Raw genomic sequence first — 12,043 nt, forward strand, 5'->3', positions numbered from 1 at the left:
AGAACGATACATTATTTTCTTTAGATAAAATAAGTGAACAAGTCTTGCAGTTGAGAGGCATTCAAGATTTCCCTGAATAGGCTTAGGTTTTCCAGTGGAGGTTTGAAGTGTAGCTCTAATATGATTAGAGGCTCTGTGGAAATGACCATTTCTGACTCAACTGCCTGGAGCTTATATGTGTTTACAGTTCTGTTTTGTAATGAAAGTGCTGATTTATGTATCCTTTGGTCTTGCAAAGTTAACATAGCTTTGGATTAGTGAATTGTGTCCTGGTCTGTCCTAATCTTGCTTGTATATTAACAAAATTAGGTAACTTTACATCTCCAAACTCCTCCCTTCATTGCTTTCCCAAATGTGTTCACAATGGTGTTTCACTGGTGCAGCTGAGATGGAATTCACCAGAGAGAACAGATCTGGTTTAGATCCGGGAGGAGTTTATAGTATTGGCAGCTATAAAGAGACTTTATTCTTTGTAAAGGCAACAAATCCAGCATAGAAGTTATTGAAGCACAATTAATAAAGAGTTTTGCAATGCACCTTCAAAACAAAATAATTTCTTTTTTTTTTTTTTAAACTCAGATTGTATCTCTGTGGGTTCCCACCGTTTCCAAAATGACAATTGGCTTTACAAACTCCCAAATGAACATAGAAAACTGTAAGAGATCGTTACTCATAAACATATTTGTTCTTTGTGCTCAAAACTGAACAACCTCCTTTTTCTTTGTGAATGAAGTTTACAAGCCAGCTTTTTTTTTTAATAGACTTCTAACACTGTTGGAGAAAACATTACTTCAGACAAGACTCCACCTACAAGCATGTGTCTCACTACTACACATCCACAAAGCCAAATATAAACGTGGTAACACAGTTGAAGAGCTTGTTCCTTTGTGAACATGAAGTAATTTTTAACTTGAGGCAAGTTTTTTTTTTTCAGCCTTATGAAGAAAGCAGCACTTACTCATTTTCTCTTATTTGAATGGGCCATATTAAAACGGAAAAATGTGGATGTACAATAGAGACTGAACTGTAAGAGGAACTGCTGGCTTATCAGGGATTAGCTTCTCAGGGTAGTTGTTGGGCAACAAAAAGGATGGAAACAGTGAATGATTAGTCTCAAATGTAGACACATTTTTAAAAGGGGGGGGAAGTACTTTTTTTTTTGCTGTAGTTACTGTTTACTGTTTGCTTCAATAGCTTTGCTACTTTAGAAGTACTGTCTTATTATCTTAGTTGGAAGAACTGACTTCCTCACTTGTCTTTGTAAGGGTTGTAAATCAATCTCACCTTATTCAGCAGAAGACTTTCATTAATTTAGTAGATTTCGGATCATGTTCCTATCTTGATGTTGCTTAGCTGAGCTCCTTAAAGATGTGATACTATGGAGAAAATTTTATAGAAATAGATGATATATTTCTTTAAGAAACTAATTTTTTCCCCAGTTTGTTATTTCACCTACAGACAATTAGTATCAATAATGAAGCACTTCTTCATTCATTTAAAAAAATAATCCGCTACTATAAGCATTGACTAATATGTTATGCCTGGGTATGTGTACATATACTATTCTCATTGACTCTTGCAGGAGTGATCAATATACGCTGAACAATATAATTTGGTCCCTTCTTATTTATGTTGCAGCATCACAATACTATAAACCAAATAAGTTGTTCTTGTTTTGTCATTTTTAATAACATTCTGTTTTGATTTAGGCGTGCTTAATTCTGTTCATTTCTGATCCATTGATCTGTAGCCGGGCAGAAATGAAATTTACTCATGAAAAAGAAATAAAATTTTCATCTTAATCAGTCAAGTGCAGCCACCTCTGGGCCGCTTGGCTTACCTACTCTACTGCCACATCAGTTTCAGATAAAAAAAATTAATTAGTTCAATGCGCAAGAATTATTATGAGAGGGGAAAATACAGCTGTAAAATCACAAATTTAGAAGCCCTGTTTAAGATTTGTTTACTGTTTTGTTTTGTTTTGTTTTTAAATTATTTCATTTAATCTACTGAGACAGGGTGGATGGAGTACCTGTGGTAATGTCCAATACCAGGCCTTTTGTGACCAGTTTTATGTTAAGAGGTCTCAGAATGTTTCCTTGATGAGACTGTTTGGAATTTGTGTCTTATACTGCCTAATAAATACTACTGACACCTTATTAATAAATAGCAATAGTCTTAGTTAAGAAAAGTATTGTTCCTAAGTAGGGATGCTAATTTCCAAGGCACAGTTAGGTACCATGAAATAAATAGACAGAAAATGGTACTTGAAGTCAAGCATGGCTGTATGTTTTCTCTCTGATTTTTGAGATTTACTCTTAGCAGGTAAATAGGTAATATTAATTGTGGATTATTTTCTGTGTGTCTCCCACCACAGTGCGTCATGGAATATTTGCTAGTGTGTGAGTTTAGCTAGGACTACCACATCAACCCTAGAAGATACCTTGAAAAATTATTTGGTTGTGACAGAAAGCATAAGCAGAAGATTTGGGTCTACTTAGTTGGTGGCCTCTGAGGTCTTAATGGCCTTCAGCCCCATCAGTCTTGGTATCACTACGTGCTTATTATATTGATGTTTTTTTCTCTTGCAAGGAAGCAGCAATACTTTTATTTCGAAAATAAATTGCAAAATAATCTCTTAGCAAGTCTTAAAATTGCATCAGTCTGATTTATTTGGGCTGATCTGATTTTCAGAGTATTTTATTTGTGTTTTGTTGATTAGTAAAAGCTTTATTTCTAGTCACCTTGTCACTGTTGTTTAGAAATGCATTTGTGAAAATTGAATTGATTTTTCATTAAGGAGCCTTTATTTTCAGCTACAGATAAGCCAAATTGACCCAGAATATTCTTAAAGCATACGCAGGTGATTGTCTGAATTCCTATGCCGCCTTCTCAGGTACTTTGCTAATGTGGCATTGATCAATCTACAGATCCCGAACTGCAGAGAAGTGATAGGAGTATTGGCCACAGGATGCACTATGGGCCAGAAAGATAAATTGTTTGGGTTGTCTTTTTGCAAGTTTAAGGTCACAATTCATTCATCTTGTTACTTTGCTGTATCCCTTTAGTGGCTTCAATTGCAGGATTAAATATTGAATGGTGGCAGATCATTCAATATATGGCTCTTCTACTTTGGCATTAGGAGGCTTTTCATGCTTAAAATGGAATGATGTGCACACAGAATGCCAAAGGTAGTCGTGCCAACGATCTATTCTGTAAGATTAATCCCACAACAACATTATCAGGCAATTCTTAACACATCGATTTATTCCTGATATGACACTTCTGAAACAAATGAATAAATGCTTGGCATATACTCAGCATCCTAGGAGGGAGAATGTGGAATTGAACCCACTACAGGAAAGATCCATATTTAAAATTAACCCATTAAAAGCTTAGTGAGAAAAATTTTAAACTTTTAGACTGAAATTCATGGCCCCTCATGCAAAGCTGGTCTGTAAGAAACAAGAACGGGGTAAGAGGGAGGATTCTACCCTAGAGACCGGATCATAGTCTGCAGATTTCACCACATACCTTGTTTACAGTAATGGTTGTGCCGCTATACTTTTCAAGTAGAGAAATGCTTCATGTTTCAGTGCCCCTGGCTTCCCTCAGAAAGGCTCCTCTCTGCACCGCTGCAGGGCTCTGCACTCCAAAGCCTTCAGCAAGGTGCAAGATCCCTTGCAGACCTTTGCCTCACTGCTCTTCTCTTACAGTTAGTGAGCAAGCGCAGGCTTTGCAAAGATTTTGGTTTTCTGCAAGAAAGGAGCAAGAGAATTTTGCCTTTAATGATTGTCACCTGTACAAACTGTGCAAACGCCTTCTGTGTTTTCAAAGAATATTGTATATAGAATGTGAAAAGCAGCACGGCTGTTGACGTAGGTAGGTGAATTTGCAGGTTTTGTAACTAGCATTATGATTGTAGTACAAACCAGCTAAAGAAAGGAAATGAGTTGCTATTGATTCTTAGCTTTATTGCTGGTTTATAGAAGGTTTCTAAATTGGCATTGTATTTTGTATGTTATGGAGGTTTTTGTTAAATCTATCTGCAAGCTAAGAGAGAGCTTCTGGATTTCAAAAGCACATGATTACCTTCAGCAAGTGAGAAGTAGCTCCAGAGGTGAAAATGTAGTTTTGCTTTTTAATTGTATCTAATGATTAAATATGTGTTACATATGAGTTGGGACAAAAGTGAGATCCAGTCTCAGTTCCGCATCTGACTTGTGGATACTCTGTCACTGGGTGGAATTAAAAGCCTTTGGTTAGGTGCCTACACTTCCTAATGGCGTATTAATTACACTGCCTGTACAGATGTCTTACACTGATATTCATAAAAGGCTGAGCAATTTTGAGGCATCACTCATGTAGCCAAGCAAGTGCCAAAGAAGAAGGTGCTGCAGAAGTAATACCCAGGAAGGAACTTGCACCCTGGCCTGTAAGGTGACACCTGAACATTCGAATTCATAATAAAGGAATTTCTCCTTTGCGTTTGAGCGCTCCAAGCACATCTACACTTTGCTGCAAAATTAGAAGGATATGTCCCCTATGATGTGGTCTTTTGGCATCCCCCAAAACTGACCACAGATGATTAGGTTACTTATATGTACATATGTATATCTAATACATGTATGTGTTAAACCCCTCTCTTTCAAAAATGATTTGAACCTAGGTATCTGATCTCACAAGGAACATTTGAGACCACTGGAGTCAGTAGTTCTGGCAGTCATCCAGGATATGGAGAGTCTGGTAGACGTCCCTCATCTGACTAAAATTTGCTTATGCAAGGAAGAACAGTTTTAATAGAGAAGGCTGACAGAGACCTGCCCACAGATGTCCCATGTCATAGTCTCTCAGAGCACATTTCTAGAAAGTCAGACATCTGTTTTCAAGCACTTTCTTCAGGTGGATTTGATTCTGAATCACTCTTGTGCCATATAAAAGGCGTAAGAAGGATCCTGTCATTACCTTGTTTGTGATTCTGTGAGTGTGTCTGTAAGTGAAGCACACCCCTGGTGCACTTTTCAAAACAGAAGTTACTGACTTGTTAAAGAGATGAGCTTAGTGAACTAGCTGACTAGAGATACTAGGACAAATTTGTTGCTAAGGTTTATTCTCAGCCATTAATTTGGGTTGTGGTCTTAAGTGTGAAAAATATATGCTAGGCCTCATTCTTAAATTAGTGCTTTTTACCATGTTGCACGTATATAAATATTAAGATGCATTAATTATGGCTCCCTGCCTGCCAGAATCTCCTCTGGATATGGTTACTACTTATCTACAGCTACTGTTCATGTGCTAATGTCTGTAAATATTCAGGCTAGCTAACAAAACTGTTGCTTTCTTTGCAGTTTCTTCATGTAAGTGATTCTTCAAACTGACCATCTTTATACATTTGAACTCTAAATAGTCACTGAATCAAATGAGTTGAATTGAGAGTTGAAGCTTATTGATACTCAACATTTTTTCCTAATGCCAGTAAAATGTTTTTGTTGCATGCAACATCTTTTACAGTTTGCTTTAAACTGCTAATGTGGTTGTTTATTTCTAATGCCAGTATAATGAAAGCTTACTTGGCAATATTTTTTACTGGAAAATAGTGTGTATGAAATGATCTGTGGCTGGTCATGTGTGTTTGAAAAAAATAACTTTTATGTGGATGTGAGTAGTTGTCTTAGTTGTGAAAAATTGGCATCCTGTTTCCTCTGAATTTGGTGACAAGTGAAGCGGTCATATTCAAAGATTTGTTACTAGAATCCCAAATAGTCTTAAGCATAGAATTAAAATATATATATATATATATTATTCAGACATTTTTTTCTTTAGCCAAGATCCTTGCTTGTACCAAAGGAATATTTTAATTCATTTGGCTGTTGCTGACATCATAATACCATCAAAGTCAACATGAAATAGAAGCAAAAGATCTTTTGGGGGGATCAAGAGTCTGTTCCAGTATTTGTGCTGTAGATTCATTTTTTTATACTGTCCACCTATCATCATGCAAGATTCCTTTTGATCTCATGGAGAATTACACATAAGAATCAACTGCAGAATATGTAGTAATTCAGATGCAAAATAAAAATTTCTCCTTGGTGTTTGAAGTAATTTTTTTGGAATATCTTCTGATACAATTAGATCCTGCATGAGGACATTCTTAGATAGCTACACATACTCCCTAAGTACATACTTCCCTGTAATATAATTGCAGATAAATTGCTACATAGGTGTCATGGTGTAGACACCACAAATTATCATGAAATTTTTTTTTTTTTTTTTTTTGGTGAAAATGTTTCTCCTGGGCTTGAAGATGAAATAGCAACAATGAGAAGAACAGCATGTTACATTCTTAAATCTATGGGATGATAAAATCACCAATTACATGAAAAGTTGCCTGGAATGGTCTTCCTTATTTAAAAAAAAACTACTTTAACTTTAATGTTGATTTTTCTGGTTACAAAGTGATTTAATCTGCTCATTTCCTTTGTCTAGTTTTTTTTTTTAGCACTGTAAAATTAATGAGCCCATTATCATATACTCACTAGCCTTATTTTTCATTGTTTCATTTTTGTCTGTTAGATTGGCATAAAATTCAAGAGGTGAAAAGCATTGCTGGCCTGGAGATTTGACTTCTGATTTTATATATATATATAAAGTGAACCAACACTCTGTTGATAAGCAATGTGTGTGACCCATGACGGGCAGCTTGCTGTTCTGGTGGAACAAAATATTACAGCTAGACCATGCAGGCTTCTGCTCCACTGGACTTGGAATAGATTAGTAAAGTACTTTCCCAGCTTGAAGGGTTTTAGTTTGGGTTGGTTTTTTTTTCCCATGATGGATTATGGATAAACTCATGTAAGTTTATGGCAAGATTCCTCTGAGACCCCTAGCTTTTTATGAATGGAAAGGTCGTTTATAAATATGTTCAACATCACTGTGTTTTATTATTTTTCCCATAGGACAAGATTGCTGTGTTTTCTGTAAAAGACTACAATCAGATTTTACAGCCACACAGATTTAATGTTGTACATATTACTTGGGTTTAGATAACAGAAGACTCTGTAGTGAAAAATGTTTGATTTCAGCTCATGGAGGTCTCTTATTCATACATTACAATCTTCAAACCAGAACACAGACTTTACCAAGGCCAGAAGTCTTCAATTCTAAGTTATTGATGCAGGGCCAATCTTTGCCTAGCATGTGGTTTTCTATAATGCTAAAAACTTCTGAACAGCTTTCTCTGACATGTCTGATACTTCTTTGTTGGAGTGGCTTTGAAGCCCACTATTTGTGGACCTCTGTTTGAACCATGGGGTCATATTGATACTTGGTTTGGTCACTCAATTATACTTTATATTTGTATTTGCTGATCTTAGTTCCTGCATCTTACTCCTTTGGGCATAACACATCTTTCAGTCACTATATCATCTAGTTTGTTATCATCTATTTAAAAGCATTAATATTAACTAGAAAAATCTTTACCCAGGGAAAGTCCAGGACTTGAATGTGTGCAGCCATAAGTTGCATTCATTAATGCAACACAAAATGTCAATTAGTAAATCTGAGAGTTAAAGCAATAAAAATAGCTCTGTGATCTGATAGAGAGATTCAATGTCAGGCACTGAAATTCTTCAAGCATTTCCTCCCTGGCTTAAGCTCTAAAGGCAACTTGGATTTTATTAGTAAGGCTTGGTAGCAAAGTACGTCCCTGTATTTGTGTTACCACTACATCCAGAACCCCCAAGCTCAGTTTTGCACCAGGAGAAGAGACACCATCTCCGACTGCAAAGCTGTCTATCAGCATTTAAAGTATAACCAAAGTTTAGAAGCAGTTTCCCAAGATCTTGGAAAAGCATGGAGGTAGGAAGAGTTCCTCATCACAGAGTATTTTGCATATGGGAGAGGAAGTAATTTTTCCATATTCCAAGGCAGACAGTCAGTGAGAACACCAACTATACCCGAGAGAGCTTCTAAAAGGTTTGTGTGGAACGCGTTCTCTAGCATGCAGATGTATCCATGATTAGTGCCATGTTTTAAATTTCTTAGATAAAAGAGAATGGGTAGATTGCTTACAAAGTCCAAGGTGCAGGACTGTACTCGCACCTCAGGGCAATATTAAACTCAGAATAGGAGGGAGAACGTGAAGTGTCTCACTCGCACACATTGATGTGGGAATACCTGGCAGTTCAGACTCATAAGATTTCCTCTTTAGAGGTTTAGGAAAGATGGTTTCTCTTAAACTAAAAGATGTGTTTGTCAGTGATGCATGGCTGTGTTAAGTACCAACTTCTCTGTAAAGCATTCAATGGCCCGTGAAGCTTTAGATTTGCAGATTCAGCTCAGTGTGTAGTGCTGGACATGGATGTTAGATAGCTCTATCATATTACTATTTCAGTGGTGCACAGGTAGGACTGTTAATGTACTTTACCAGAAGCATCTAATTGGTGTTTTGCCTGTTTATAAATTGCACCATACTGGTGGTTTTAGCCTGCACAATACCATATTTTCAGATACTGTTTAACACAATCTAAAGGCCAAAGAGAAGTAAGTCTGCTGTTTCACAGTGGGGTCTGTTATTTTACAGGGTAGTACAGTGGTTCCTTGTTCATTTGTAAGTGTTCTAAGGCAAGGCGATTTATTGCCTTGAAGGGAGAGCATTATGGGCCTGTAGTATGTTTAATAGCTTCAGAAACATCAAATTTTTGTGTATGAAATCTAGTAGCTCTTTTCTCTGAGAGGCATCTCAAATTTTTGTGTTGAACTTCTGTAAATACCAGAGGGTAGACCAGTGTCATGATTTAACCCCAGCCAGCAACTAAGCACCACTCAGTCCCTCACTCACTTCCCTCCCCACCCAGTGGGACTGGGGAGAGAATCGGGGGGCGGGGAATAGTGAAACTTGTGGGTTGAGATAAGAACAGTTTAATAGAACAGTAAGCAAGAAACTAATAATGATAGTAATAACAATACTAAAATGACAATACTAATAATAAAAGGATTGGAATATACAAAACAAGGGATGCACAAAGCAACTGCTCACCACCCACTGACTAATGCCCAGTTAGTTCCCAAGCAGCAATCCCCCCAGTTTCTATACTAGGCATGACGTCTCATGGTATGGAATACCCCTTTGGCCACTTCGGGTCAGCTGCCCTGGCTGTGTCCCCTCCCAACTTCTTGAGCCCCTCCAGCCTTCTTGCTGGCTGGGCATGAGAAGCTGAAAAATCCTTGACTTAGTCTAAACACTACTTAGCAACAAGTGAAAACATCAGTGTGTTATCAACATTCTTCTCATGCTGAACCCAAAACATAACACTATACCAGCTACTAGGAAAAAAATTAACTCTGTCCCAGCCGAAACCAGGACAACCAGGTTCTTGCAAGTACTCGTGAAACATTATTTTGATAAGACATTCTGAAGCTAAATGATTTTGAGGCATTGCTTGTGGGAAGTATTGGCAATGAGAATATGAGATCAACAGGCAACTCTCAGCTGGCAAAGAAAGCAGTCCTATTCAAGAACGTGTCAAAAGTGACAATATTTGATAGGGACAAAACTAACTGTTTTCCTTCCTCCTATGCATTTTCCATAGTTTGTTGCCGTCTAGCAATAGCCTAGAAACAGTTCACGTTTCCCTTCAAATGCCTGAACTCCACCTTGCACACACAGACACAGGCCCATACTGTTTTTCCTAGTAAGTATCTTGAGTAGACAGGATATAAACCAGCCTTTTTTGGAGAGTCCAGAGAATAACTGTCCATATTCCCCTGAAAAGAACGTGATGTGCCTCCTAAATAAGGACTGCTGGCATTCATGAGTAGGTACCTAATAAAATATGCGTATACATGCATGTATTGTGTGTCTGTTTTAAGATATCTCTGATTGCTCTAGCTTGTAGTTCCTGTCTGCTGTCTTGTTAAAACCCTCAATTGTCAATATAGGCAAGTATACAGTGGGTTGTTACATTGCAAATACAGAAGTTTGTTGCTTTCTGTAGTATTTGTTCATGTGTGGTACATAGAGCTGAATATGGGGGCAAATGGGAAATGACATTGCGTGTCATAGCTTAGTTTGCACATTAGTTACTGTGAGATCCCTGCCCCTCCTTTCCTCTGTCTTCCCCTTCCTTCATACTAGTGAAGTTTAAGTCTGTCGTCTGGGGAGTTTGCTGGGAAAGTGAAGTTTTCCGTGGTGAAACTTCACATATGAAGTTAAAATGTTAATGAAGCTTCAGGCATGTAGTCACCAGGCAAGCTTTGTCCAATGCTGGTTTATCACCTTCTGTGTGTTCATCAATGTGCTGTAATAAGACAATGTTAAGCACGGTTCCTCCTTAACACTCCCTCACACTAGGTAAGGTCTGTTTTAGCTCTGTTTTTACAATTCTCTTTTCTGAAAGTCAAGTTGTAATAAAACCAGCTGAGGTTTTCTCCTGTAGTTCAGCTGCTCCTACAGCCTCAGGACTGCTGAGTCCACTCAACAGTCTGTGGTTTTCAATTACAGGCCACAGATGCCTTTTAAGGGACCTGGCAAAGGTAACCAAGAAAATTGAGCTTGGCAAGATTAAATTTGCTGTATAGGGATCTTCATCTTCACAAGAAAATTCTTAAGGCTCTGTGAAGAAAAAAAAAAAAAATTAATAAAAAAGGCTGAAAGCTACACATACCTCCTCTGAAAATGACTTTTATATCATGATAGTTCAAAAAAACCACCTGGCTTCTAGCCAACAGAATACGCTAACCTTTGGCAGGTAGAAGAAAAGAATCTTTGGTAGGTTATTAGAGTTATATTTATTACATAGTTACATAGTTTATAGGTTTCTTCATTCTATATGAATTTATGTCAGGCTGTATGGATATTCACTAGACATTAGTTTGTTCTAAAATGAGTAGCACATGTTTGTGTGTCTGATGGCTTAAGATGAGATATCGTGTATCTGAAACATGTTTTGTCTCCCTTCCTCTTTCCCAGTTACGGACGTCTCATTGATAAAATTATGAATATAAGAACCATTGTTTTATCTCAAAACATTTGTACAACTATTGTGTATGTAGTATCATGTTTATGGAGTGTATCCTTTGGATGGTTCTAAAGTAGTGACATGAACAGACTTTACAGATAAAGAAAACTAGAAGTGAAAGTAGTGGCATTTGGGTAGTGGAAGTGCTTATATTCACTGAGAAAGACACTATGCAAAGGTGTTTATATAGTGGTATTAATCAGAATGGATTTCTTATCTCTGTAAGGGCCCATATATATACTTAACACCAGTAGAGTTACTCATATTTGTAAGCATATTGAAACACAATCTTTACTGTAGTAATACTGTATACTAATTTTTTGTGATATTTGCTAATCTATATTTTCTATATGGTGAAGGACCAGAAATCAGATTTGGGCTGTAAAGAACTGCTGCCTTCCCCTTTAGCATGAGGGAGAAAGCACGCCAGTTACCAACTGAGCAAAATATTAATAGTGGCATACAGTTTGCATTAATTCAACGTTTGTGATGTTTAGTGGTGGCAGCTAAGATTCAACTCTGGATGGCAGTGGAAGTAAGCATCCAATCTGCCGAGATGGTACTGACCTGTATCAGGAGATGGGTTACCTGGAATTAATTTCCATTAGTTGTTTTCCCAGTTTTACAGCCATTCCCCATGTGAATTATTCTTACAAAATGCAAGTATATATTTTTGACAGCAAGGCTGCAGGAAGTGTAGCTTGCAGCATATAGCAGATGGAGTTTTAGTATTTTGCCCTAAGTCTAGAAAATTATAATATATTCCCAGAAATGAGTAAGTGTAGCCAGAATGCCATTCTCCCACCTACAGAAAGCTCTTCAGTTGTTTTTTCCAACAGCTGGCAGCCTGTGGGCCTGAATTGCTATGGCCTCATCCCTTCCTTTGTCATTTGGGCGTGATCTGCCTTGCTTGGAAAGTATCCTCATTCGGTAACACCCAGTGTTTGTACCTGCTTACTCTCTGGGTCCCACCAGTGTTAGTCACCAAAGATTCTGGCCCACCATGCTGCTGATGATACCATTTA

The 12,043-nt window shown here is 37.5% G+C and overlaps 1 protein-coding gene across 1 annotated transcript in view; it reads left to right on the top strand.

Annotated features, from left to right (window-relative positions):
* The window catches only part of TENM3 (teneurin transmembrane protein 3), a 326,450-nt gene that overhangs the window by 45,770 nt on the left and 268,637 nt on the right, over positions 1 to 12,043 (top strand). The window contains 1 exon segment of the mRNA XM_010569981.1: positions 2,400 to 2,406. Coding sequence (XP_010568283.1) covers positions 2,400 to 2,406 — 7 coding nt within the window.

This window comes from Haliaeetus leucocephalus, unplaced genomic scaffold, assembly GCF_000737465.1.
Source record: "Haliaeetus leucocephalus isolate CR32 unplaced genomic scaffold, Haliaeetus_leucocephalus-4.0 Scaffold284, whole genome shotgun sequence".
NCBI classification, from domain to species: Eukaryota; Metazoa; Chordata; class Aves; order Accipitriformes; family Accipitridae; genus Haliaeetus; species Haliaeetus leucocephalus.